Source organism: Malassezia japonica, chromosome 2, assembly GCF_029542785.1.
Source record: "Malassezia japonica chromosome 2, complete sequence".
Taxonomy (NCBI): Eukaryota; Fungi; Basidiomycota; class Malasseziomycetes; order Malasseziales; family Malasseziaceae; genus Malassezia; species Malassezia japonica.
In genome coordinates this window covers 724,877-750,239 of record NC_083371.1, presented here as the reverse complement: position 1 = coordinate 750,239, position 25,363 = coordinate 724,877, and the positions used below count along the sequence as shown (strand labels likewise).

The following is a 25,363-nucleotide window of genomic DNA, read 5'->3' as shown; positions in this document are numbered from 1 at the left end:
TGACGATGATTACTCCACCTTCCATGACCGCCGCACCGCACGTGGGGCCAAGTGGAGCAACACTGCAGCGCCGTGCAGCCCTCCCACGGGGCAGCTGCAGGCGGCGTAGCGTCGTTCACTACGCCTGTCCTTTGATTTTGACAGGACGTGTGGGGGGCGGAGCTAGTGTAGTGAGACAGCTGCGCGATGGGTAATAAAACCTTGATTATTCCTGCTGTGGTGGGCGCCTTGTCCGCCTTCTATGAGCAGGACGCCCCAGCCCCGGCCGTGAGCGTTCATAGTGCCACGCGCACAGCCCCTAGCGCGTTTCCCACTGATCTGGGCATGCTGGGAAAGGTCCGCGATGGCGCAAACCCGTTTAAAGCGCAGGAGGACAAGCTCAACGTGACGTGGACCGGCGACCATCCCGCCATCGAGCTGCGGTGGCTGCCAAAAGACGCTGCCAGGGACGGAGCACATTCGGAAGACATCTTTCGCAACCTTGGGCCCGCTTCGCCTTACTCGCCAGCAAAGGATCTGTTTCCAGAGACGATCCCGTACGAGGCCGTGCCGGCCCAGTGCACCGTCAAGCAAGTACACATGATCTACCGCCATGGCGCGCGATACCCGACCAAAGGACGCAAAAAGGGACCGGGGCATGTGGGCAAGCGGATCGACAAGGCCAAGCGCCACGGCACGTTTGTGGCATCGAGCGACCTCGCTTTCTTGAACGATTGGACCTACACACTCGGCAAGGGCAAGCTTGTTCGCCAGGGCGGCCAAGACATGTTTAACGCAGGCACACACGCCTACTACCAATACGCAGAGCTTATGGACAAGCTCAAAGAGCACAAGCCGGTCATCCGCACGACCTCGCAGAGCCGTATGTTAGACTCGGCGCGTTACTGGTCGCTTGGGTTTGTGGGGTGGGACGCCGTGGACAAGGTCGATTTGGAAGTGCTGCCGGAAGGGCCGGCGTGGAACAGCACCTTGTCGCCCAAGCACGCATGCCCGAACGCCCACAACAAAGAGAAAAAGCTAGGTCGCAAACGTGCCTCTGTATGGGGCAAGGAGTACCTGCCTGCGCTCGTGGAGCGTCTGCAGCCCATGATCAAGGGCATGGAACTGACCACGGACGACGTGTTCAACATGATGGCTCTGTGTGCCTACGAGACGGCTGCGCTTGGCTACTCCGAGTTCTGCCCAGTATTCACCAAGAAAGAATACGAGAGTTTTGAGTACTCGTTCGATCTAGGCTTCCATGGCGACCACGGCTTTGGCAGTGAGACGGGCCGTGCGGAGGGCATGGGATGGGTCGGTGAGTTTTCGGATCGCCTCGCAAAGAAGCCATTCGAAGGCCCTATCACATCGCAGAACAGTACGGTGGATTCCAATGCGACCTACTTTCCGCTCGATCAGCCAGTCTTTGTCGACTTTACACACGACACGGTGCTCATGGCGATCCTGACGACGCTCAACATGACGCAGTTTGACGGACCTATGGACATGCATCACCCCGATCCTCACCGCACTTTTCGCGCAAGCCGTATCACACCTTTTGGCGCCCGTCTTGTGTTTGAAGTGATGGAATGCGCCGAGGGCGAGTCGACGATGGACTACGTTCGTGCGAAAATCAACGAGGCGATTATTCCTTTGAACGAGGACCAGGGGTGCACCAAGCGTCCGGACGGGCTTTGTCGGCTTAATGCGTTTATCGCACACACGAAAAAGATGTACAATGCTGCGCACTTTGCCGAAATATGCTTCGCCCATCCCCGCTGAGCGTCCCCGACCGAATCTAAACTGGCGTTTCATGGGTGCACACGTGGGGGGCGCACGAGGGAGCTGCGCCGTTTATTTATGTACATGCACTGCGTGCAGGCGAATTTCGCGCACGGTGCGCACAGGTCGACAAGGGACGCCGCCTGCTGATCTGCACTCACAACATGATTGCCCTCCCGATTGCTGTGGTGCTGAGCGCCGTGTCGCTGGGCTCGGCGCAGTCCACGTCGGTGAACTGGAACAATGTGACGGGCACGTCGAACATCACCTTCCCTACGGCGGTGGGCAACCCTGGTGTGATGGTGTACGGTGCTGCGCCGATTCTCGCTGAGCAGGACCGTCTGAACACGACCAGGTGGCAGACGAACAACTTCCCTGTCGAGATGCGGTGGGTGCCGAAAGACGCGCACAAGGACAATGCGACGTCGGACGACATCTTCCGCAACCAAGGCGCGACTTCGCCTTACCGCGCGACGCCTGACCTGTTCCCCGAGATGAGGCAGTACCAGCAGCTGCCGAACAACTGCAAACTGAAGCAAGTGCACATTCTCCACCGCCACGGCTCGCGCTACCCCATCGGCTTGAATGTCTCGGGTGTCGGTAACTTTGGCGAGAAGGTAGCCAATGCGACCAAGAATGGCACGCTGCACGCGACCGGCGATCTGTCCTTCCTCAACAAGTGGAACTACTCGATGGGCAGCGAGGTCATGGTGCATCTTGGTGCACAGGAAGAGTTCGACTCGGGCGTGAAGCACTACTACCAGTACGGCAAGCTCCTCGAGAAGTACTCGGATAAGATTGTGGTCCGCACTACCTCGCAGAACCGCATGCTCGACTCAGCGCGCTACTGGATGCTTGGCTTCTTCGGCTGGGACGCGCCGACCAAGGCCAACCTGGAGGTGATCACCGAGATCGACCCGAAACAGAACAATACTCTCGCCCCGCGCTGCAACACCACCTTCCCGGCAGGTGCGGCTGCAGTCGCCCAATGGCGCAACGTGTATATTCCCAACATCCAGAAGCGCTTGCAGAGCCAGGCAGAGGGCTTGAACCTGACGCAGACGGATATTTATAATATGCTGTCGATGTGCCCGTACGAGACGGTGAGCCAGGGCTACTCGCAGTTCTGCAATATCTTTACCAAGGAGGAGTGGGAACAGTACGAGTATGATTTGGATCTCGGTTTCCAAACTACGGTCGGTTTCATGTCGCCCAACGCCAAGGCGCTGGGTGTTGGCTGGGCGCAGGAGTTGCTTGCGCGTCTGGACCAAAGCAACTTTAAAGGCCCTGTGACGCAGCAGAACGCTACGCTGGACAAGAATACGACCTATTTCCCAGTGCACCAGCCGCTCTACGTCGACTTCACGCACGACTCGTCGATGACAGCCATGCTCACCGCTATGAACTTTACGCAGTTCGCCGGTTTCTTGAATCCGACCAAGATGGATCCCCACCGAAAGTACCGCACGAGCTGGGTGACGCCATTTGGCGCCCGCTTCGTGTTCGAGGTGATGGAGTGTGACGAAAACCAACAGAGCAACGAGTTTATCCGTGTCAAGCTCAATGAGGGTGTCGTGCCTCTGGACAAGGACCAGGGCTGCGAGAAGCGCGCGGACGGTCTCTGCAAGCTGAACGACTTTACCAGCAACCTCAAGAAGGCCTACAATGAATCTCACTTTGAGATTGCTTGCTATGGCAAGAACGGCACTGACTTTAACGTGACCGGCCTCGTCGAGAACGGTTCCCTGAACAGTTCGCAGGTTCTCTCCAGCAAGCATTAAGATAACGACCGGCCAAGGGCGATATGTCAAATTCCATGCATATGCATAAACCGATATAATTGCATTGGCTGACTGGATCAAGCAAGAACGTGCGATCTCCACATGAATTAAGACTTGGCCAGGGCGTTCGGATTTGCCCAAGGGCGGAAGCGTGTTTGGGCGCGAATGCCACATATAGTTAGACGCGTTTCTTGTTATAGAACCCCCACTCCCTGCTCTTGATGATTGTCTCTCTTTTGCCTCTGGTCTATCTCGCGCTCCTCGCGCAGCCTGGTGCTGCGAAGGACTCGACGAGTTTCAAGAACACCACTGGCACCTCGCCGATCCTCTTCCCTACGGACGTTGGTTTTGGCAGTGACGAAGTTCCGGGTGGTGCCCCTTACAATGCTCAGATCGACAAGATCTCCTACCGCCCTCGCACCGACGCCTCGATCGAGATGCGCTGGCTCCCGAAGAATGCGAAGCGTGACCATGCCACCTCGGACGACATTTTCCGTCACCTCGCCAACATGACGCCCTACAAGCCCGCTGACAAGCTGTTCCCGGAGACGTATGGCTACGAGAAAGTGCCGGACCAGTGCGAAATCAAGCAGGTGCACATCCTCCACCGTCACGGCTCGCGCTACCCCGACAAGGGCCACAAGTCGGGCCCCGGTAACTTTGGCGAGAAGGTGCAGGATGCCGTCAAGGCCGGCAAGCTGAAGGCTTCGGGTGAGCTCGAGTTCCTCTACAACTGGAATTACGATCTCGGCCAGAAGATCCTGGTGCACAACGGTGCGCAGGAGATGTTCATGTCGGGTGTCAAGGCTTACTACGACTACGCCAAGCTCCTGTCCAACTTCACTGCCCACAAGCCCGTCGTGCGTACTTCGTCGCACAGCCGTGTGCTTGACTCGGCCCGCTACTGGACCCTGGGCTTCTTCGGCTGGGATGCTACGGACAAGATGCACCTCGAAGTCCTCACCGAGGACGATTTCCAGAACCTTACCCTGGCTGGTAAGAACGCTTGCCGCAACGCCGACAGCGACGACTACGAGCTTAGCGTCAACGTCAGTGCCATCTGGCAGAACATCTACCTGCAGGCCCCCAAGGCTCGTCTGCAGAAGAACCTCAAGGGCATTGATCTTACGATCACTGACGTGTACAATATGATGAGCGCTTGCCCCTACGAGACGGTGGGCATTGGTTACTCCGACTTCTGCAAGCTCTTTACCAAGAACGAGTGGCTGAACTTTGAGTACGACATGGACCTGCAGACGATGGCCGACAACGGTTTCCTGAACCCCACGGCCCGTGGTGTCGGTATCGGTTGGGTGTCGGAATTTATCGCTCGTCTCAAGAAGGAGAAGTTCACCGGCCCGGTCACGACGCAGAACATGACGCTTGACACCAACTCTACGTACTTCCCCCTTGACCAGCCCCTCTTTGTGGACGTCTCGCACCACAGTCAGATGACCAGCATCATGGCCGCACTGAACCTCACCCAATTCAAGTCCAAGTTCGACCCCCACCACAACGACCAGAACCGTAACTTCAAGCTTAGCCAGGTGCTCCCTTACGGTGCTCGCTGGGTCTGGGAGGTCCTTGACTGCAACGAGAAGAAGGGTAACCAGACCTACATCCGTATGAAGATGAACGAGGCTATTGTTCCCCTGAACGAGGCCCAGGGCTGCAAGCCGCGTCCGGACGGTCTCTGCAAGCTGGACGACTTCACGAGCTACCTGGAGAAGAACGCGTACAAGGCTTCCAAGTTTGATCTCTCCTGCTTCGGCAAGAACGGTACCGACTTTAAGCTCAAGGGCCTGAGCACCGTCACGGACGGCGTCGTGCCCGACAGCGCAATTGTGCACCACTAAATTTGTTGCTTCCGTAGGAACTTTAATTCTCCCTCCACACGCGCTTTCCTAATCAGGCAAATGTGTTCCGTCAAGTGATGTGGTCCGTGCCAACCAGGCTGCAGGCGCTGCGAACGTGCAGGGGCACAAACTGAAATCTTGCTGCAGAGCGCATGGCGCAGTAAATTCGCGCAAGGGCGCTAGGGACTCGATAACTTGGCTGTCAATACAGTGCTTCGCCCCCCACCACAACCTCCTCAAGATGGTCAGTATTTACGCCCTCCTTCCCTTTGTGTGCGCCGCTGTTGCCAAGGCGGCGGATGCCTCGGCGAGCCCCTCGGTGAACTGGGGCAACGTCACCGGCTCGGAAGGCCAGGTGTACCCTACTGATGTCGGTTTCCTGGGCCAGACCGTCTACAGTGCGCCGCCTTTCCTTGCGCAGGTTGACAAGCTGAACACTACGCGCCCCAACGGCAAGTACGGTGTTGAGATGCGCTGGCTCCCCAAGGACGGCGAGAAGAACAACGCGACGTCGGATGACATCTTCCGCAACCTCGGCCAGGTTTCGCCTTACCACCCCGCCGATGACCTGTTCCCCGAAACCAGCGGCCAGCAGGTCGTTCCTAAGAACTGCACCATCAAGCAGGTCCACATCCTTCACCGCCACGGTGCTCGCTACCCTACTGGCGGCAGCACGGGAGGTGAGTACCTCTTTGGCAAGAAGATCCAGAACGCGACCAAGGCTGGCAAGCTCAACGCTACTGGCGACCTTGCCTTCCTGAACCACTGGAACTACACCCTCGGTACCGAGGTGCTTACCCATGTCGGTTCGCAGGAGCTCTTTGACTCGGGTGTCAAGCACTACTACCAGTACGGCAAGCTCCTTGAGAACCTTACTGAGCACAAGCCCGTGATCCGCACCACCTCGCAGAGCCGCATGCTCGACTCGGCCCGCTACTGGACCCTGGGCTTCTTTGGCTGGGACGCCCCTGCCAAGATGAACCTCGAGGTGGTGACCGAGGACAAGTCGCAGAACAACACGCTGGCCCCTAACTGCAAGTCGCCCAACATGACCGCGCCGATCAAGGCCTGGGAGCAGAAGTACACCCCCGCTATTGCCGACCGTCTGAACAAGATGGTTTCGGGTGTGACGATCGACCCAAGCGACATTTACTACATGATGACCCTCTGTGGTTACGAGACGGTGTCGATTGGCTACTCGCACTTCTGCAGCGTCTTTACCAAGGAGGAGTGGGAGCAGCATGAGTACGACGTCGACCTTCAGTTCATGGCCGGCAGCGGTCTCATGAGCCCCAACGCCAAGGCCTACGGTATTGGTTACGTGCTCGAGTTCATCGACCGTATCACCAAGCAGAAGTTCCATGGTCCCCAGACCCTGCAGAACTCTACGCTGGACAGCAACCCTGCCTACTACCCGCTTGACCAGGGCCTCTACGCCGACTTCTCGCACGACACTGCGATCACCAACATCATGACGGCTTTCAACCTGACTCAGGTTCTCCAGGTGCTCGACCCCACCAACCCTGACTCCAAGCGTCACTACCGCGCTAGCCGTGTCACTCCTTTCGGTGCTCGTCTCGTGTTCGAGGTGATGGACTGTGACGAGAACAACAACTCGACTCAGTACATCCGTGCCAAGGTCAACGAGGCTGTTGTCCCTCTCAACCAGGACCAGGGCTGCAAGTCGCGCCCTGACGGTCTCTGCAAGCTCAACGACTTCATTGGCACGCTCCAGGCCCACGCCTACAAGGACTCGCACTTTGATGTCGCTTGCTTCGGTGTCAACGGCACGGACTACGTCGTCACCGGCCCGTCCAAGACCGGCACGCTGACCGACGACCAGATCAAGAAGAAGAACTAAGCGTGGATGTCCTAGAAGTTTTTTTAGTGTTACTATAGACTATTTGGATTATGGCCATCATCGGTTCCAAGGCTTCGGAGCACTCCAATGTGCCTGGGTGTGGTCCGGCCGAGGGGCCCACGTGCGTGGCTCGTGCACGTCGCGATCGGCGAACCGCCTCGCGAGTCGATTCGCGAAACGTGGGCAAACGTTCACTGGCGAGTGCGGCTGTAAGAACCTATCCTCTCCTACCATGGTGAACTTCAAGCCGCTGATTGCTGCTGTCTGTGCGAGCACGTCGACGATCGTTGCCGTGTCTGCCAAAGATGCTCCCATCAACTGGAACAACGTCACGGGTACTGCGAGCGAGACCTTCCCCACGGACGTGGGTGCGCTGGGCGACACGGTCCCTGGCGGTGCGCCCTTTGTCGCGCAGCGGGACAAGCTGAACACGACGCGTCCATTTGGCCCGTACGGCATTGAGATGCGCTGGCTGCCCAAGGATGTCGGCCACGAGAACACGACTTCCAACGACATCTTTAGCAACCTCGGCCCCTACACGCCGTGGCGTCCTAGCACCCTCTTCCCTCAGACGGCTGCCTACGAAGTGCTTCCCGACCAGTGCACGGTGAAGCAGGTGCACATTCTGCACCGCCACGGTGCTCGCTACCCCACGGATGGTATGGACGATGGTCCGGGTCTTTTGGCTGCCAAGATCCAGAACACGACGCGCAACAACACGTTCGAGGCATCGGGTGAGCTTGCCTTCCTGCACGACTGGAAGTACGAACTGGGTGTCGCTGATCTTGTGCACCAAGGTGCACAGGAGCTCTTTGACTCGGGTGTCAAGGCCTATTACCAGTACGGCAAGCTTCTGGAGAATGCCACCGAGAAGCCCGTCATCCGTGCCTCGTCGAGCAGCCGTGTGGTAGACTCGGCGCGCTATTGGGCCCTCGGCTTCTTTGGTTGGGATGCGACGAGCAAGGTGAATTTGGAAGTGCTCACCGAGGCCGACAAGCAGAACAACACGCTTGAGCCCAAGCACAGCTGCCCTAACGGTGATGAAATCAAGTTTGGCGACAAGATGCGCAAGCAATGGCAAAATGTGTACTTGCAGAAGCCGCTTGATCGCATTCAACAGCACATCAAAGGCATCAACCTGACGATTGACGACATGGAGAACTTTATTTCAATGTGCCCCTACGAGACGTCGGGCATGGGCTACTCGCAGTTCTGCAACCTGTTCACCAAGGAGGAATGGGAGAGCTACGAGTACGAGGCCGACCTCAAGTTCCAAGCCAACAATGGCTTCATGAGCCCGACTGGCAAGGCCATGGGTATTGGCTACGTGAACGAGTTCCTGGAGCGCGTCACCCACGGCAACTACTCGCAGCCGCAGACGACGCAGAACAACACGCTGGACAAGAACCCGACCTACTTCCCGGTGAACCAGACGCTCTACGCAGACTTCTCGCACGACTCGGTGATGGTCAGTATTCTGACCGCCTTCAACTTTACGCAGTTCAGCACGCCGCTCGGTTCGGGCAGCATCGTGACCAAGCGCGGCTTCCGTGCGAGTGACGTAGTGCCGTTTGGCGCTCGCGTCGTCTTTGAAGTGCTTGAGTGCACGGAGAACAAGCAGCCTACGAACTACATCCGCGTCAAGATTAATGAGGCTGTCCTCCCGCTCGACGAGGGCCAGGGCTGCGCCAAGCGCCCCGATGGTCTGTGCAAGCTGGACGACTTTGTCGGATTCCTCAAGGCGCACGCGAACGACGCGGCCAAGTTCGAACTCGCATGCTACGGCAAGAATGGCACTGACTTTACGGTCACCGGCCCCGTCTCGACGGGCACGCTCGAGGACAGTCAGATGCACAAGTAATGTTTGGGATTAGGTAGCAGGATCGACGTGTTAAACGACGGCTGCAGGGGGGGCATAAATAAGCTCACTTCGCAATATTCCGGTCGCACATGCGCGCATCTGGGGTGTCTGATGCATCGGCGTGAACGAAGGGCGCCGCACCGCGTGCCACTAGGCACGCCGCTGATTGGGTCAATTAAAAAATGATTGCTGCATCCGAGTGCATTACCACAAGCAGCGGCGGGTGCAAGTCCTGCAAACTGCCGTGCGCAACCAAAGCGAGAGACTATTTAGGCTACTCATAGGCATTTCCAAGTTAGATTGTTCTCACCGCTCGCAAGAATGGCCGCCATCTACGCGCTGCTTCCTTTCGTGTGCGCTGCTGTGGCCTCGGCCCAGCAGGCCTCGCCCTCGGTCGACTGGCAGAACACCACTGGCAACACTGCCCAGGCCTTCCCCACGGACGTCGGTCTGCTCGGCCCGACCTTGTATGGCAAGACTCCTTTCCTTGCTCAGCAGGACAAGGTGAACTCGACCAAGCCCAACCCTGGTAGCTACGGTATCGAGCTCCGCTTCCTCCCCAAGGACGCCGACAAGGACAACGCGACCTCGGCGGACATCTACCGCAACCTCGGTCAGACCTCGCCTTACTTCCCGGCCGATGACCTGTTCCCCGAGACGGCTGCCTACAGCACGGTCCCTAAGCAGTGCACCATCAAGCAGGTGCACATCCTCCACCGTCACGGCTCTCGTTACCCCGCTTCGGGCGGTGCTGGCCCTAGTGTCAACACCCTTGGTGAGAAGATCTACAACGCTTCCAAGGCCGGTAACCTGAAGGCCAGCGGCGAGCTTGCTTTCCTCAACAGCTGGAACTTCTCGCTCGGTGCCGAGGTGCTCACCCACCAGGGCACCCAGGAGCTCTTCGACTCGGGTGTCAAGCACTACTACCAGTACGGCAAGCTCCTCGAGAACCTTACCGAGCACAAGCCGGTCCTCCGCACCACCTCGCAGAGCCGTATGCTCGACTCGGCTCGCTACTGGGCTCTTGGTTTCTTCGGCTGGGACGCCCCGTCGAAGTCCAACATCGAGGTTCTTAACGAGATCAAGGGCCAGAACGACACCCTTGTGCCCTACTACGACTGCAACAACTCGTTCTACCTCTCGGACGAGATCCTCCCCATCTGGCGCCAGCAGTACCTCAACAAGACCATTCCCCGCATCCAGAACCAGGTGCAGGGTGTCAACTTTACCTACAACGATGTGTACAACATGCAGAGCATGTGCGCTTACGAGCTCAACGCCCTCGGTTACTCGAACTTCTGCTCGCTTTTCACCAAGCAGGAGTGGGAGGACTTTGAGTACGACATCGACATCAGCTTCCAGGCCAACAACGGTTTCATGAGCCCCGGTGGTAAGGCCAACGGTATCGGCTGGGTCACCGAGTTCCTTGCCCGCCTGACCAACAAGAGCTTCACCGGCCCCCAGTCGGAGCAGAACTCGACGATCGACAAGAACTCGACCTACTTCCCGCTGGACCAGCCCCTCTACGCTGACTTCACCCACGATGTCGTCATCCAGTCGATCCTTACTGCCCTCAACATGACCCAGGTCGGCGACTACCTCCCCACGACCAAGCCCGACCCCAAGCGCCGCTACCGCGCTAGCCGTGTCACTCCTTTCGGCGCTCGTCTCGTGTTCGAGGTGATGGACTGTGACGAGAAGAACTCGACTACTCAGTACATCCGTGCCAAGCTCAACGAGGCTGTTGTCCCTCTTAACCAGGACCAGGGTTGCGAGAAGCGCCCTGACGGTCTCTGCAAGCTCAACGACTTTATCAAGTACCAGAACGACACCGCCTTTAAGGCCTCCAAGTTCGACCTGTTCTGCTTCGGCAAGAACGGTACGAACTTCACTGTCACCGGCCCCGTCCACATGGGTGCCCTGACTGACGCTCAGATCGAGGCTGGCCAGAAGAACGCCTCGAGCCACGGTGGTGCCGCGGGTGCTTCGTCGGCCGCCTCGTCGAGCGGTGCTTCGTCGAGCGGCTCCTCGTCGAGCGGCTCCTCGTCGAGCGGCTCCTCTTCGAGCGGCTCCCCCTCGAGCAGCGCTTCGTCGAGCAAGGCCTCGTCTGGTGCTAGCAGCGCCTCCAGCAGCAAGTAAATCGTGCTGCGTTGTTTTTTTATTCTATCCGATGATGTTTACGCTACTATAGTTTAGTGAGGTAATTTACGGTATGATTGTGGAACATGCACTTTCGAACTCACTTTGGACCACGTTGTGTACTTTTGCCCTCCTCGGGACCAAGACCCGGGCTCGTACGTGCGATCTGGCGCGCAGTGCGCGCTTTTTGGTTTGCGCCCTCTCCACAACTGCGGAGGATTTCCGAATCGGGGTTCAGACGATTGGCTCGCTGCGCATTAAACGCGCACGTGTGATGCCGAGTCCGGCGCCTAAGCCACAAAGTTCATAGCACTTGCAGGGTCGAAACACAATTCGCGCATCGGCAGAAGTAGGATATAACAGAGCTAGAAAAGCCAACGCTCGTTCAAGCCTTCCACCAAGATGGCCAGGCTCGCTGCTCTCCTTCCTTTTGTGTACTTCGCTGTGGCTAGCGCCCAGTCGACCTCGGTGAGCTGGAACAACGTGACTGGTACTTCCAGCACCACCTTCCCTACCGATGTCGGTTTCCTCGGCCCGGTCGCTTACGCCCCTCACCCTCCGTTCCTTGCCCAGGACGACAAGCTGAACTCGACCCAGCCCTTCGGCAACTACGGTATTGAGATGCGCTGGCTCCCAAAGGATGCGGACAAGAGCAACGCGACCTCGGCGGACATCTTCCGCAACCTCGGTACCACCTCGCCGTACCACCCCGCCGATGACCTCTTCCCCGAAACGCACGGCTACGAGGTCCTCCCTGAGCAATGCACCGTCAAGCAGGTGCACATCCTCCACCGTCACGGTGCCCGTAACCCCACTAGCAGCACGCACGAGGGCGCTCCTCTCTTCGGTGCTACCCTCTGGAACGCTACCAAGGCTGGCAAGTTCAACGCTTCGGGTGAGCTCGAGTTCCTGAACCACTGGAACTACACCCTCGGTGCCGAGACCCTCGTGCACCAGGGTGCCCAGGAGCTCTTTGACTCGGGTGTGAAGTTCTACTACCAGTACGGCAAGCTCCTCGAGAACCTTACCGAGCACAAGCCGGTCCTCCGCACCACCTCGCAGAGCCGTATGCTCGACACGGCTCGCTACTGGGCTCTTGGTTTCTTCGGCTGGAATGCTGCGGAGAAGGTGAACCTCGAGGTGCTCACCGAGTGGACCGGCCAGAACATCACTCTTGCCCCCTACGATGGCTGCAACAACACTAACGTGGACTCGTACTACCTTGGTGACATCGCCAGCAGCCAGTGGCAGAAAGTCTACCTGAAGAACGCGATTGAGCGTCTTCAGAAGCTTGTTAAAGGCATCAAGCTGGACGAGACCCTCGTTTACGGTATGATGAGCATCTGCGCGTACGAGAGCGTCGCTATGGGCTACTCGAAGTTCTGCCCTCTCTTCACCAAGGAGGAGTTTGAGAACTACGAGTACGACATTGACCTGCAGTTCCAGGGTGACTACGGCTTCATGAACCCCACCGGTAAGGCTCAGGGTATCGGCTACGTTACCGAGTTCCTCAGCCGCCTGAACAACACCAAGTTCACTGGCCCTGTCACGGACCAGAACTCGACGCTCGACAAGAGCACTACCTACTTCCCTGTCGACCAGCCCCTGTACGCCGACTTCACGCACGACGATGTGATCCACTCTGTTCTCACCTCGCTCAACTTCACGCAGATTGCCGACTTCCTTCCTACTACCAAGCCGGACCCCAAGCGCCGCTACCGCTCGAGCCGCGTCACGCCCTTCGCCGCCCGTCTTGTGTTTGAGGTTCTGGAGTGCAAGGAGAACAACGCTTCTACCAAGTACATCCGCTCCAAGATCAACGAGGCGGTCATCCCCATGGACCAGGACCAGGGTTGCGAGAAGCGTCCTGACGGTCTCTGCAAGTTTGACGACTTCCTGCAGCACCAGCAGAAGAACGCCTACAAGGACGCCAAGTACGACCTTGTTTGCTTCGGCAAGAACGGAACCGACTTCACCGTGACCGGCCCTGTCCGTAACGGCACTATCTAAGCGATTTTTTTTTGTGATGTATTAGGTTTTTTGTAGTTGGCTCGACGAGCCCTGGTAATATATGCAGCGACGCGGTTGAGCACGCCTCCACCGCAGAACCGCGCACCGTGTCGTGTGGTTGTCACGTGATTTGCGGGCCGGTTCCGAAAAGGGCCGTTGGATGACCGTAAGCTTCAGCTACCTGAATTCATCATGGTTGGTCCTACCGCTCAGGCTGCTAAGAACGCCTTCAACTGGAAGAAGGTGTACGTGTTCTAGGGACTTTATGGACAATTACTAACACTTTCACGCAGTATCCCTGTCGAGGTGTACCCTATCATTGCCATTACCGGCTTCGCTGTTGGCGGTGCTGCTTGGTACATTACCCGCCTTGCTCGCGCTCCTGAGGTGATTTGGGACAAGAAGGTACGTTGCTTAATCTGACGCGTTACAGAACAACCCGACTCCCTGGAACAACATTGAGCCCGGTACCGGCTACAAGATGCTCAACATCAACGTACGTAAAATGACCCAACTTGCTAACATCACAGGGTCAATTCGACAAGCACTACAAGCGCGACCGTCTCTAAATACGGGTATCTTTGATATTGAGGAATGAATTTCATCACTCTCGCATGATTTTGAGCTTCTTGACACATTGCATGTGGAAACAACTCTCTATCGACCTGTGTTGATTGCTCTAATACACATACGGAATGATGCGGTAGGGCACGCGCTTGCACTGTGGTCAGAAACAGCAGAGATACTCACATAAACCTCCCAGCTGTATCCCGGTGGGTTGTGGTCAGTACATGTCAGGAAAATATACGTACTCGGCTCCGTACTTCTTCTTGCAGGCGTCATCGTCGCGCAGCTGGCGGTGCACAAGCAGCACAGCAAAGTACACGACGTAGAAAAAGGGGATCGGCGAGGAGAACCCGCAGGGCAGGCACCATGCCCAGGCCATCAGCCAGTCGCCCAGGTAGTTGGGGTGACGGCTACGACCCCACCAGCCCGACACGATCAGCTTGGTACCACGCGCAGTGTTCATGTACTGCAGGTTCTTGGGGTTGCGTCCCAGGCGGAAATCGTTCTTCTCGACATTAGCGGTGCGGAAGATGTAGAAGCCAAAGAACTGCAGGGCGAGAATCAGCGCAATGCCAACCGGGCCGAGGTGGACAGGCTGGAAGGCAAGGTACTTGGCCTGCAGACTGTAGGTGAAGGGTACCCAAACCAAGTCACCGACACTCAGCATGAATCCAAAACCGTCCGTGGTGATGTCCATCTGCGAAAAGATGGTCGACTCGTGCAGCAGCGAGTCGAGGACGTACCACAGATGGAAGACGACGACGAGCACCATGCTGTCCGTCACAGAGCCATACGCAGTGTACTGGTGGCAGATGCAGCTAACATCCATCATCACCCACAGAATCAGGCCGGGGCGCAGCTCGTTAAAGGTCTTGATGTCAAACAGGCCAATGCGGGGGTTCAGCTCGCGGCCGATGAACCACTGGGTAAGCGGAAACACGTACGTCGTACAGCACATTGCCACTGTTTCCACCGAGCGCAAGGAGCTTGGGGCCACAGAACGAGCCCACGTACACGTATACCGCCTGCACAAACGAATTCACAAGGGCGGCGGTCACGAGGCCTGGCCAGTGGTCGTAGAGAATCGTGAAGCTCGACGGGCCGTAAATGCCAATGTACATCGCCAATCCTCCCAGCGTCACGACACCGGTCGCAAACGCTGCGTTAGTTTTCCAACGTACCATTGGTCTTGTACTCGAGCACCTGGCCGGTTCGCAGCGGAAGACCCTTCACCCACTTGCTCGGAAGCACGAACCAGGCAATGACACAGTAAGCGTACCATGCAAAGTACAGGGCCCACGCAGTCGTATCGGTGAAGCTAGCGACAAACTCACGACGCGCATACGCGAAAAAAATGTCGGGGTTGCTCACCGGTAGCGAGAGCGAGCAGCCCAGTTCCTCGCTGCACCCAAACGCCAGGAAATACGTCACAATGGGAACCACGACCGTTACAAATAAGGCTCCGGGAAACCCACAGAACTCGAGCTCCGTCGAGCGAGGCGCCAGCACCTCTTTCGACGTCTTTTTCGTCTCTGTGGTAAATGCCATGTTGCGGGAGACTTACTTAGATCACGCGGTTTAGGTCATTGAATAAATTGGCCCATTTGGCTCTTGCGCCTCCACATTAGCGACCGCACGGCCCTCGACGATGCAATTTTTCTGCCAAGTCGTTGGGGCGGTCTGTCTACTGATCGCCGGCCAGGCGTTGGGACATCCCCAGGCCTCTGACGGACAATATGCCTTCCAGTTAAATACAAGCAGCAAACAAGAGAGGAAGCTATCCGAAAAGTGCCCTCCCAACAATGCACTGCCGGTTCTTCGTGTCGCAATCATCGGCGCGGGCGCCTCGGGAAGCAGCGCCGCATACTTCCTTGGGAAAGCGCGCGAGCAGCTCCAAGAATACGGCGTACCAGGATGCGATCCAGAAATGACTCCGGAAGACTTGCACGTTACCGTCTATGAGCGCGACAGCCGCATCGGCGGCCGCATCATGGCCGTCCATCCCTTGAACGACTCGCACTTTCCGCCGATCGACGTGGGAGCGAGTATCTTTGCTAATGTCAACCACAACATTAGACACGCAGCGCGCAAGTTTGGCCTGAAGCCTGCGCCGCGCGATGCCAAACTGCAGTCTCCTATGGGCCTCTGGGACGGCTCTCACTTTGTTATTGACGACTTTGACGGCTCTCGCTGGAGCCAGCTAAAGCTATACTGGCGCTACGGAAAGAGCCCAACCAAGGCACTGACATTGTACGTCTCTTCACTGACACAGGGTCAACAAGGCCATTAGCGCATTCCAACGCATCTACTCTCCCCGTTTCTTGCATGACCCAAAGCGCAAGAATTCGTACCCCTGGCGCAGCGTCACAGGCATCGCCGAGGATCTCCAGCTCAAGGAATTCACGACAGAGTCGGCCAAGGACTACTTTGAGAGCCACAAAGTCACGCCACTGTGTGCCGACGAACTCGTGAACGCAGCTACGCGTGGCAACTACGCTCAGAATGTCGACCGCATCCACGCGTTTGCAGGTATGGTCTCGATGGCAGCGAATGGGGCGTCTGGTATCAAGGGCGGCAATGCGCAAGTGTTCCAGAGCCTGCTACAGGAAAGTAACGCAACGCTCCGCCTGGGCGAGAGCGGAGACGTGACGGGCATCATGAAAGTGCGGTCCAAGACGCTGCCGCACGCGCCGTCTGCAACACGCTGGCGTATTGGGACGCGCGACGGACATGGTGACTTGTACGATGTCGTGCTTATTGCGACGCCGTGGCATGATTCTCGTATCACTTTACTCAATACCGACAAGTCGGTTCCGAGCTACCGGTATCAGTCACTGCACGTCACACTGGTCGTCACCGATGCACCTCAGCCTAATCCTACGTACTTTGGATACGACGCCTCTTTTGATCGTGTGCCACGCACGATTGTCACTGCGCCACCGCAGAAAGTTGGCGGCAAGCCAGAGTTCCTGACCTTGTCCTATCTGGAGACACTCAATAAGCCGCAATATAAGAAGCAGTGGGACAAGCTGTACGTCGTCAAGCTCTTTTCCTATGGCCCCCTTCCTGCCAAGACGCTCGACAAGATCTTTGGAAATGGAGAGGTCGTGTGGACGTACGGGAAGGAATGGTCAGCATTCCCTGTGCTGTCCCCTACGGACAAGCTCGCCAACTTTGAGGTGGACACGGATCTGTACAATCTGAATGCCATGGAGCGCTGGATCTCTACCATGGAAACCAGTACGCTCGCGGCCAAAAACGTTGCTGGGCTCGTCCTCCAAAAGTGGCTTGGCAGCCACTTTGTGCACGGCGCGCACTGCCGCTGGGGAGCTCGGACGCCGGACGTGGCCGAAGCGTGGGATACCTGGGGCTGTATGAGCAGCTAGCCACAAGTGCTAAGGACATTTCTGGCTACAAGAGGTAGTACAACTACGCGGCCTCTGAGCCTCTTCGCACCGCAGATAATACCCAAGTGACTCGACTGCGATGCTACAAGTGTTGGAAGGACGCAATTAGAAGGTGCCGCGCGTCACCTTCTCGAGGACTGCGTGTTAGCACAAAACATAGGGAAATACATACTCGTGTCGTACGAAACCTCGCTGAGGTCGGTGCCCTGGATCTCGGCCGCAATACCAACAAGGGCCTTGCGCAGAGCCTCCTTGGACGAGGCGTAAAGCATCTTTTGCTTCACCTTAGAGTCATCGGGAGACCTGCACGGTTAGTTCATGTCCCATGCCACACGGCAGGAATACGTACCAGGTGATAAAGCAGATCTTGTTCCGCTTGCCCTCGTCGCCCTTCTGGTACTCGAAGTCGTAGATCGCGTAGCGGCACTCGGCCGCGGGGAGCTCAGCAAGAAAGTCATCGTGGTTGGCCGACTCGCTGGTCTTGGACACGACAATCTCCGTGTTGTCGGGGGACAGCGTGTAGATGATGTACTTGACCTTCTTGCCCAGCTTCAGGGCCTGGAACTGCTCAAGGCACTCCTGGTTCACTTTCACACCGGAAGACTATATCGTGTGTAAGTATTATTCGCCAATTCAAGGCAAGGTCTCTTTCTCAACGTACCATGTTGAAATGAAGATTGAAAAGTGGATATCACAAATCCAATACACAATAAGCCCAAGTGCTCTCTGTGCTTGGGGCCTGTGCTCGGCCCGTTCCGCCAGCGCCGGGGAACACAGCACGTGATACACCTCCACATTGTGTGGGGGCGTGCGGGGCGGGCAGACGGGGCCGTCAGCACAGCCGCACGGCATGATGTCAGCGTCTCGGATGAGCAGTGTATGAGAGCCGTTCCATCCTGCTGTGCCAGGATACAATCCACACGAATACTCTACTAAATCTATCCCTCGCGCACAAAAAAAAAATGCCAACAATATCGCGTATTAAAGCCACAAATAAGCAAAAATTGTGGCTAGCCGGAATCGAACCGGCGTCTCATCGGTAATTGTTGTAGAAGCGACAACTGCTCCACAACGATACGTACTGACCACTATACTATAGCCACTCAACTTGAAGGCTCGTGGTTCTAAACACACTATCAATGTCCCAGTCGGCCTACCCGGCCTCGGAAAACCCGTGGCAGAGGACGGCCAAATTGGCGGACAACCCATGCAGCACATGACTGGCTACCCCTGCAGAAATAGGCTAAGCGGATGTCCCACTGCTCGCGTGGCAATTGCCGTGCCCGGCCAGTCGCTGCCCGTCGCAGCGGATCTCGTTCTTTCACCCAATCCACCGAAACGGTTTTGGTTGATCGTGCTGTCCCTCCTCCTGTGTACAGCATTCTCCCATCCCTAATTTAAAACAGTATGACTGAGCTTCGCAGAAAGTTGGTGATCGTCGGTGATGGTGCCTGCGGTAAAACGTGTCTGTTGATCGTGTTCAGCAAGGTGAGTACCATGTGTCAGGGTGGGCCGTGGCCCCTGCCCACTCTGACCTACCCAGTCTGAAAGGACTTGTACTGACACGAGGGCAACTTTGCTTGATGCCATGGTTATTTAGGGTACTTTCCCCGAGGTATGTTGGATTTGAGCGCGGTGCGCTATCTGGGCAGTATACTGACAACATGGTGATAGGTCTATGTCCCGACTGTTTTCGAGAACTACGTTGCTGATGTCGAGGTGGACGGCCGCCACGTCGAGCTTGCGCTTTGGGATACCGCCGGTCAGGAGGACTACGACCGGTTGCGCCCTCTGTCCTACCCCGACTCGCATGTCATCCTCATTTGCTTTGCTGTCGACTCGCCCGACAGTCTGGACAACGTCCAGGAAAAGTGGATCTCGGAAGTGCTTCACTTCTGCCAGAACCTCCCCATCATCCTTGTCGGCTGCAAGAAGGATCTCCGTCGCGACCCCAAGATCATTGAGGAGCTGCGCAAGACCAGCCAGCGCCCTGTGACCCCTGATGAGGGTATGGCCGTTGCCTCCAAGATCGGTGCCGTTCGCTACCTGGAGTGCAGTGCCAAGACCGGCGAGGGTGTCCGGGAAGTGTTTGAGCACGCGACTCGTGCTGCCCTTATACAGAAGCCTCGCGGTGGCCGGGGCAAGTCCAAGTGCTTGGTCCTCTAAGTGTCCCCTGCAATAATCCTCTGCTACGAAGACGCTAGCTTGCAAACATACTGTGTTGTGGGGCAGCCGTGATCAGAGGCGCAAGGCTTCGTCGGCCTACAGCTAAGCTCGGTCTGTTTCTATTACTGCTGGCCATCTTTGCTTGCTCCTGCTGTCAATCACGCCATAGTGGACTATGCTCTGTATGCTGGCTCACGAATCCGGCCATCTCATTTTCCCTCTAGTTGTCATGGACCGTGTGGCAATCCGTGGGCCACGGCTGAGAAAAACTCCACGTGGACGCGTTGCGAAGCGCGTGGGTCTTGCACGACCGTCGGTGCCGGTGGGATGAGCCTTTCGCCGCTGGCTTGGATACACCGCACGGTGCGGGGCAATAAGCCCGCACTGTTGCTTCTCGTAGCGCTCGCATTGCTGCTCATTATTGTGCCGATGCAGCTGCACCTGAACCTGTCGGCGATTCTGCACGACAAGGCGCTCGAGCTGGGACGCGAAGTGCGCAACCCGGTCGCGGCGCTTACGCACCATAACGACGTCGCACCGTTCGTGGACGTGTCTGGATCGGCGCGTCAGCGGCCGGCCGTGCATGCAGATGGCACGCGCACCGAGCGGTGCGAGACTGCGCCGCCGGTGTACGACGTGCATGGCAAACAGCGGCCCTTGGTCCAGTACGCGATCATGATGGACGCGGGCAGCACGGGCAGCCGCATCCATGTGTACAAGTTCAACTACTGCAAGGCCTCGCCTGAGCTCGAGTTTGAGCACTTTGACCACATCGAGCCCGGCCTCTCGTCGTACAAGACGGATGCTGCAGGCGCCGCCAACTCGCTCCGCCCGCTGCTGGACGGCGCGTTGAAGCTCATTCCCCCGTCGCTGCATGCATGCACTCCAATCTCGCTCAAGGCCACCGCCGGCCTGCGTCTTCTGCCGGGCACGCAAAGTACCGAGATTATTCACGCAGTACGCAGCCTGCTCGAGACGCAATACCCCTTCCGCGTCGCTGACGAACAGAACGAGATTGGGCAGCGCAACCAGCGGGGTGTAGAGATCATGGACGGACGCGAAGAGGGCGTGTACGCATGGATCACGGTCAACTACCTGCTAAACCTGATCGGCTCGGAAGGGCCGCCCGGCGGCAAGCCGCCGCGCACTGCCGCGGTCCTCGACCTGGGCGGCGGCTCGACACAGATTGTCTTTGAGCCGCACATGAAGGACCCGAGTCAGGGCATGCTCCCGGGCGAGCACGTCTACCACCTGAAGGACTTTGAAAATGCCTCGTTCACGCTCTACCAAAACTCCTACTTGGGCTATGGCTTGAAGCAGGCGCGGCAGTCGGTCAACTCGCTTACCGCTTTTATGTACCTCATTGCGCACTCGGACTCGCTGCAGGTGAACCGGGAGGCGGGCGGCGGACCTGCGTCCTGGGAACAGCTCACGGCCGACAATGCCCGCATCCCGAGCCCTTGCTACACCGCGAATGCGACCAAGCGCTCGCCGATCGTGCACCCCGGCGGCACCGCGACCAAGGAGCTGACCTTTGTCGGTACGGTCGGCGGATTCGATGCGTGCCAGCGCCTCGTCGAAGTCATGATGGACAAAGACGCCGAATGCCGCATGGAGCCGTGCTCGTTCGCTGGTGTGTACCAGCCCTCGATGTCGCACGCGTTTACCGACTCGGCAATCGTTGCGCTCTCCTACTTTTACGACCGCATCGCTCCGCTTGGACTGGGTCCGACGTTTAGCATTGGCGAACTCGGCACGCTCGCCGAGCGCGTGTGTTCGCCGCCTTCGGAATGGGCCAAGTTCCGCTCGCCGGCTTTCTCGCCCGAGGCGCTCGAAGAGCTCAAGCAGCGCCCAGATTACTGCCTGGACCTGACCTTTATGCATACGCTCTTCCGTCTCGGCTACGAGCTCGACGACAAGCGCAAGGTCACGCTCGCCAAGAAGATTGGCGAGTTTGAACTCGGCTGGGCGCTGGGCGCGCAGCTCGCTGTGCTGCAACAGGGCGTGTTGTGCAAGTAACTAGCTAGAACTATTCTTCCGCAAACGCGCTTCGGTCGCCGCACGGATCGCGTCGCGGTCAGGCTGCGCAGGCGCGCGGGGACGCAGGCCCGTGCTGTGGCCGCCAGCCGTTTGGCCGCGGGGGCCAAAGGGCCACCAGTACCCTTTGGAGCTCGACGCGGGGGGTACGCTAGGGGAGTAGGCCGTACCGTACGAGCGCTGGCGCACGGCACCATCACCGGTAATCAAACGGCGCACACGACGAGGCGTCTCAAAGAGCGGCGCAATGTACTTCGTCAGGAACCGGTCGAGGTGCGCACGGCCGTCGCGGCTCGTGGGCGGAGGCCGCCGGACGCCGGTAATGTAGAACCAAATATAACCCGCAGCGAGGCCCGTCGCAGACACAAGCGCGTACATGGGACCGCCCAGAATCAGGTCGATGAGCAGGTTCACATACGGCAGGAACTTGGCCTGCAACCGCACCAAGCCGAACAGCGACACCTTGGCATTGGGAATTTGCACGGCCCAGACGTACTGCGTTAGCTATACAACGTACCGAAATTGCAGAGAGCATAGGGCGGAAGTGAATCGCGCTCTGCAGAGGGAGGTTGAAGGCCTGCGTCAGCCAGGGCACACACCAGAATCATGCTGCACATCAAGAGCAGCGCCCACGAATAGTCGGCAGTATCGCCAATCAGGCCCCGATTCTCAAGATCGAACGAGGTTCGGCTAGGTGAGTTAGGAAACATACAAAAGGACCAGGGTATTGATGACCAACGGCAAGCCGCTACCGCCGTAGAAATAGCTCGTCACAATGCGGTACACTTCATACTTTTTGAACACGAGTGGCCAGATCAGCGCCACACGCCAGGGCTCCAGCATGGCCAAGAGGCATGGCACGGTGATAGCCGCTTCGCTCAGCAGCAGTGTGCGTGTCACAGGGGGAAGCGAATTGCTGGGTGAGTCGCGCCACCTACAACGCATCCATCGTATGGGGAATTCGTAGTAAGTGGAGGTCAAGTTCTGGTGCCATGAGCAACGCGCTGCTGTCGAGTTTCCGCTTGGAACGCGTGATCAATGAGGGTAGGTCGCTGAACTGACGCAGATCCGCGCGCCAAGTCGGTGAACCTTCTCGGAACATGCATTGGAGAGAAGGACGAGCGCGTGAACGCCGTTCTGCTGATGGAGCGTGCCTTCTTCACGCCGGCGTTTGTGGAATCGCTGCGCGAGGGTCCACAGGCCACTTTTTCGCGCCTGGAAACTATTGGCCAGAACGATGTGTATACCTGGGTGCTTGGATGGCAACAGGATAGCGAACAGAGCGGCGCACACTCGAAAATGACCCTCATTTGCCCGGCGGGCGACGAGGTCATTGCCAAGTACAGCGCACAGGAACGCCGCATGATCCTCGAGACGGCCGAAATCTACAAACAGGTGACCAAGCCATGGATCGATTCGATCCCTAAGTCCAAAACGACGTGGGTGCACAATATCCTCGATGGCGTCTCGGAGCGTGAGTCCGTCTTGTACCGTGATGACGATCCCAAGACCGGCTTTGTGATCGTCCCGGACCTTAAGTGGGACCGTCGCACGCTCGGCTCGCTCTATCTCGTGGCAATTGTTAAGGATGCAAGCCTCACCAACATGCGTGATCTGACCAAGGACCACGTACCGCTCCTGAAAAAGATCCAAGCCGCAGGCACCAAGATTGCTACGGAGAAGTATGGGCTTCCGCCGCCTAGCGCGGACGGCGTGTCGTCATCGCTGCGCTGCTTCCTGCACTACATGCCCACCTACTTGTACGTTGCATGTCTCACACAGCCACCTCCATGTGCACATGCTCTCGGTGAACTACATTTCCCACCCTGGCGCCATTGTCGGCCAAGCACAGCTTCTCGACGACGTCGTGGGCTTGCTGGAACTAGGCGTCGATTTCAAGGAGCGTACGCTTGGTTATGCTCTGACCGACGGACACAAGCTCATGGGCGAGCTCCAAAAGGCAGGACTCGGTAGCCCGTAAATTCTAACGAGCGCGCTGCGAACCAGTGTGGGGGCGGAGCTTCGTTTTCACACAGGTCTAAATACACATGATTCGCAAGACCTTTCAGCGCAAGACCCTATAACTCAGTTGGTTAGAGTGTGGAGCTAATACCTCAGTGTTACTCCAAAGCCGCCAGTTCGAGCCTGGTTAGGGTCACGCTTTCTTTTTTTTGCCCAGTGCTTTGCGGGTTGCGGGGTTTTTATTTTTGTCAGCAATCAAGGGATCAGTTTCAGCTCCTATCGGGCGCACGGGCGAGGCGTCGAGCACAAGGATGCAATGCGGCATACCTTAAATCAATGTAGCTCAATCATCTTGCGTGTCGAACAAATCACCTGCATAAAACATACGTTTTTTTCGCGCGTGGTCTGTCCGGAGGGAGCGATGCTATCTAAAAACGGCAGGCACAATGGCCGCGGTTCCTCGGCGATATAGGGTCAAGGAGCCCATTTAAGCTGCCGTTTTCAAAACGTAGCCCCCCAACTTGCATAATGTTCTCTACTCTTGTCAAGATTACTGCAGCTGCCGCTACGCTCGCCGCTACTACGCAGGCCGGCTGGATTACGTTCACCAACGAGAACAAGCAGGCCGAGGGCCTCCCTTGTGTCGGTGCTATCTATGGTAACGACAACTTCCTCGTGAGCACGTTCGACTGCGGTGCCACCGACTGGAACTCGTCGTTCTGTGGCATCCACTGCTTCCCCTTCTCGGCAACTACCTGCATCGGCAAGGTTCCGCTGGACGTGAACAACGGCACTGGCAACGGTTTGTGGTACGCTCCGCACAGTGTGCAGACTGCTTGCCAGTTCCTCGGCCCTGTTGAGTCGCCGCAGCACGACTACCCTCAGGCTGGCGTCAATGTGACGTCGTGCGGCTACGTCGACTGGCCCGAGAGCCGTACGTGGGGCCCGACGCGTGCTCTGCCTCCGTACGACGTGAAGACGAGCGGATGCTGGAACGTGACGCAGAAGCCAGACCCCAAGTACCCCAAGAAGAACGGTATTCATTACTTTGATGGCGCCGCGCCGACCAACCAGTCGTTTTGCGACCAGATGGTGGCCCAGACGTGCGATGGCGGCAACGACCCTATTTGCAAGTACAACCCCAGCAACGACTTGCGCATCGACTGCAAGAAAACAGAGATGCCCAAGACGTCGAAGGAGTAAGGTTATGAAGTAGTGATAAAGGGTCTTTTTTTACATGTGTCGCTCGATGTCCGAGCTATTCTTTGCTTTTTGGGCGCTTGGCTGATGCGTCCGAATCTGCGCTTGTGCTCTTCTCACTGGACGACATAGGGGCATCTTGTACGCTCTTCGTAGGTACATCCTTATCGTTCGAAGGCTTTTCTGTGTCCTTGGCCGGCTTGCGTACGATACCCAACGCCGAAGCTCCGTCGCGTTTGCGTTTCGCAGCTGAGCGCGGCTTGCTTTTGGGAATCGTCGGCATGGGGACGGTGCGTTCCGTGCTCGGTGACGGTGCAGCCTTGCTCTCTGCCGCTTTCCGGAACTCCTCTAGGGCCGTGTTATCCTCGCGTTTCTTCTCGTCCTCACGGCGTTTCTTCTCGCGCTGCACATCCGCGAGGAACATGGACTCGGACTCGTCCAGACCGCGGTACTGATTCGCTAGACGGAACATATCATCCATCTCATCCTGCTTCTTGTCTTGCTGCTCTTTCAACCGCTACATGAGCTGGATCACATACCTCGTACAAAGGCCGTGGGTCGTACTTGTCTTCATACGGCGCGCGCTCCGGCATTTCTTGTCCAATCCTGCGATTAGATCATTGACCTACCATTCATACACCTCCTTCAGCTCCTTCTCACGGCGATCCTCCTCCTCATTCAGCTCATCCTGGCTCACGAACCGCGACGGGGGTACGCCCGGCGCACTCATCGTCGACGAAGCCCGATTTGATCGG

General features: G+C 57.5%; 16 protein-coding genes and 1 non-coding gene across 17 annotated transcripts; 12 read left to right on the top strand and 5 right to left on the bottom strand.

Moving 5' to 3' along the window:
- Nucleotides 1-324: 324 nt before the first annotated feature.
- Nucleotides 325-1,761, top strand: MJAP1_001519 (uncharacterized protein; the record flags this gene model as incomplete). Its single annotated transcript, XM_060265476.1, has 1 exon — nucleotides 325-1,761. The coding sequence occupies one exon, from the start codon at nucleotides 325-327 to the stop codon at nucleotides 1,759-1,761; it is 1,437 nt and encodes a 478-aa protein (XP_060121459.1).
- Nucleotides 1,762-1,925: 164 nt separating this feature from the next.
- Nucleotides 1,926-3,542, top strand: MJAP1_001518 (uncharacterized protein; the record flags this gene model as incomplete). Its single annotated transcript, XM_060265475.1, has 1 exon — nucleotides 1,926-3,542. One exon carries the CDS (start codon nucleotides 1,926-1,928, stop codon nucleotides 3,540-3,542), a length of 1,617 nt encoding a protein of 538 aa, XP_060121458.1.
- A 221-nt stretch (nucleotides 3,543-3,763) lies between these two features.
- Nucleotides 3,764-5,398, top strand: MJAP1_001517 (uncharacterized protein; the record flags this gene model as incomplete). Its single annotated transcript, XM_060265474.1, has 1 exon — nucleotides 3,764-5,398. One exon carries the CDS (start codon nucleotides 3,764-3,766, stop codon nucleotides 5,396-5,398), a length of 1,635 nt encoding a protein of 544 aa, XP_060121457.1.
- A 241-nt stretch (nucleotides 5,399-5,639) lies between these two features.
- On the top strand, nucleotides 5,640-7,259 carry MJAP1_001516 (uncharacterized protein; the record flags this gene model as incomplete). The annotated part of the gene is made up of 1 exon (XM_060265473.1): nucleotides 5,640-7,259. One exon carries the CDS (start codon nucleotides 5,640-5,642, stop codon nucleotides 7,257-7,259), a length of 1,620 nt encoding a protein of 539 aa, XP_060121456.1.
- Nucleotides 7,260-7,491: 232 nt separating this feature from the next.
- Nucleotides 7,492-9,120, top strand: MJAP1_001515 (uncharacterized protein; the record flags this gene model as incomplete). Its single annotated transcript, XM_060265472.1, has 1 exon — nucleotides 7,492-9,120. One exon carries the CDS (start codon nucleotides 7,492-7,494, stop codon nucleotides 9,118-9,120), a length of 1,629 nt encoding a protein of 542 aa, XP_060121455.1.
- A 321-nt stretch (nucleotides 9,121-9,441) lies between these two features.
- MJAP1_001514 (uncharacterized protein) lies at nucleotides 9,442-11,259 on the top strand (the record flags this gene model as incomplete). The annotated part of the gene is made up of 1 exon (XM_060265471.1): nucleotides 9,442-11,259. The coding sequence occupies one exon, from the start codon at nucleotides 9,442-9,444 to the stop codon at nucleotides 11,257-11,259; it is 1,818 nt and encodes a 605-aa protein (XP_060121454.1).
- A 402-nt stretch (nucleotides 11,260-11,661) lies between these two features.
- Nucleotides 11,662-13,269, top strand: MJAP1_001513 (uncharacterized protein; the record flags this gene model as incomplete). Its single annotated transcript, XM_060265470.1, has 1 exon — nucleotides 11,662-13,269. One exon carries the CDS (start codon nucleotides 11,662-11,664, stop codon nucleotides 13,267-13,269), a length of 1,608 nt encoding a protein of 535 aa, XP_060121453.1.
- Nucleotides 13,270-13,461: 192 nt separating this feature from the next.
- MJAP1_001512 (uncharacterized protein) lies at nucleotides 13,462-13,838 on the top strand (the record flags this gene model as incomplete). The annotated part of the gene is made up of 4 exons (XM_060265469.1): nucleotides 13,462-13,514; nucleotides 13,563-13,674; nucleotides 13,703-13,765; nucleotides 13,800-13,838. The coding sequence occupies 4 exons, from the start codon at nucleotides 13,462-13,464 to the stop codon at nucleotides 13,836-13,838; spliced, it is 267 nt and encodes an 88-aa protein (XP_060121452.1).
- Nucleotides 13,839-13,948: 110 nt separating this feature from the next.
- Nucleotides 13,949-15,384, bottom strand: ERG24 (Delta(14)-sterol reductase; the record flags this gene model as incomplete). Its single annotated transcript, XM_060265468.1, has 4 exons — nucleotides 13,949-13,990; nucleotides 14,078-14,758; nucleotides 14,781-14,995; nucleotides 15,018-15,384. 4 exons carry the CDS (start codon nucleotides 15,382-15,384, stop codon nucleotides 13,949-13,951), a joined length of 1,305 nt encoding a protein of 434 aa, XP_060121451.1.
- Nucleotides 15,385-15,763: 379 nt separating this feature from the next.
- MJAP1_001510 (uncharacterized protein) lies at nucleotides 15,764-17,222 on the top strand (the record flags this gene model as incomplete). The annotated part of the gene is made up of 2 exons (XM_060265467.1): nucleotides 15,764-16,086; nucleotides 16,109-17,222. 2 exons carry the CDS (start codon nucleotides 15,764-15,766, stop codon nucleotides 17,220-17,222), a joined length of 1,437 nt encoding a protein of 478 aa, XP_060121450.1.
- Nucleotides 17,223-17,348: 126 nt separating this feature from the next.
- Nucleotides 17,349-17,907, bottom strand: COF1 (cofilin; the record flags this gene model as incomplete). The annotated part of the gene is made up of 4 exons (XM_060265466.1): nucleotides 17,349-17,380; nucleotides 17,416-17,546; nucleotides 17,593-17,846; nucleotides 17,905-17,907. 4 exons carry the CDS (start codon nucleotides 17,905-17,907, stop codon nucleotides 17,349-17,351), a joined length of 420 nt encoding a protein of 139 aa, XP_060121449.1.
- A 341-nt stretch (nucleotides 17,908-18,248) lies between these two features.
- On the bottom strand, nucleotides 18,249-18,346 carry MJAP1_001508. Its single transcript has one exon. It is a non-coding gene; the product is annotated as a tRNA-His (tRNA).
- Nucleotides 18,347-18,650: 304 nt separating this feature from the next.
- On the top strand, nucleotides 18,651-19,409 carry RHO1 (GTP-binding protein Rho1; the record flags this gene model as incomplete). Its single annotated transcript, XM_060265465.1, has 3 exons — nucleotides 18,651-18,731; nucleotides 18,844-18,858; nucleotides 18,918-19,409. The coding sequence occupies 3 exons, from the start codon at nucleotides 18,651-18,653 to the stop codon at nucleotides 19,407-19,409; spliced, it is 588 nt and encodes a 195-aa protein (XP_060121448.1).
- A 229-nt stretch (nucleotides 19,410-19,638) lies between these two features.
- On the top strand, nucleotides 19,639-21,428 carry GDA1 (guanosine-diphosphatase; the record flags this gene model as incomplete). Its single annotated transcript, XM_060265464.1, has 2 exons — nucleotides 19,639-19,657; nucleotides 19,810-21,428. 2 exons carry the CDS (start codon nucleotides 19,639-19,641, stop codon nucleotides 21,426-21,428), a joined length of 1,638 nt encoding a protein of 545 aa, XP_060121447.1.
- MJAP1_001505 (uncharacterized protein) lies at nucleotides 21,429-22,395 on the bottom strand (the record flags this gene model as incomplete). The annotated part of the gene is made up of 5 exons (XM_060265463.1): nucleotides 21,429-21,941; nucleotides 21,964-22,023; nucleotides 22,046-22,136; nucleotides 22,159-22,362; nucleotides 22,385-22,395. 5 exons carry the CDS (start codon nucleotides 22,393-22,395, stop codon nucleotides 21,429-21,431), a joined length of 879 nt encoding a protein of 292 aa, XP_060121446.1.
- Nucleotides 22,396-22,438: 43 nt separating this feature from the next.
- On the top strand, nucleotides 22,439-24,611 carry MJAP1_001504 (5'-(N(7)-methyl 5'-triphosphoguanosine)-[mRNA] diphosphatase; the record flags this gene model as incomplete). The annotated part of the gene is made up of 4 exons (XM_060265462.1): nucleotides 22,439-22,490; nucleotides 22,513-23,206; nucleotides 23,229-23,416; nucleotides 23,968-24,611. The coding sequence occupies 4 exons, from the start codon at nucleotides 22,439-22,441 to the stop codon at nucleotides 24,609-24,611; spliced, it is 1,578 nt and encodes a 525-aa protein (XP_060121445.1).
- A 55-nt stretch (nucleotides 24,612-24,666) lies between these two features.
- MJAP1_001503 (uncharacterized protein) lies at nucleotides 24,667-25,338 on the bottom strand (the record flags this gene model as incomplete). The annotated part of the gene is made up of 3 exons (XM_060265461.1): nucleotides 24,667-25,125; nucleotides 25,148-25,214; nucleotides 25,238-25,338. The coding sequence occupies 3 exons, from the start codon at nucleotides 25,336-25,338 to the stop codon at nucleotides 24,667-24,669; spliced, it is 627 nt and encodes a 208-aa protein (XP_060121444.1).
- Nucleotides 25,339-25,363: the final 25 nt, after the last annotated feature.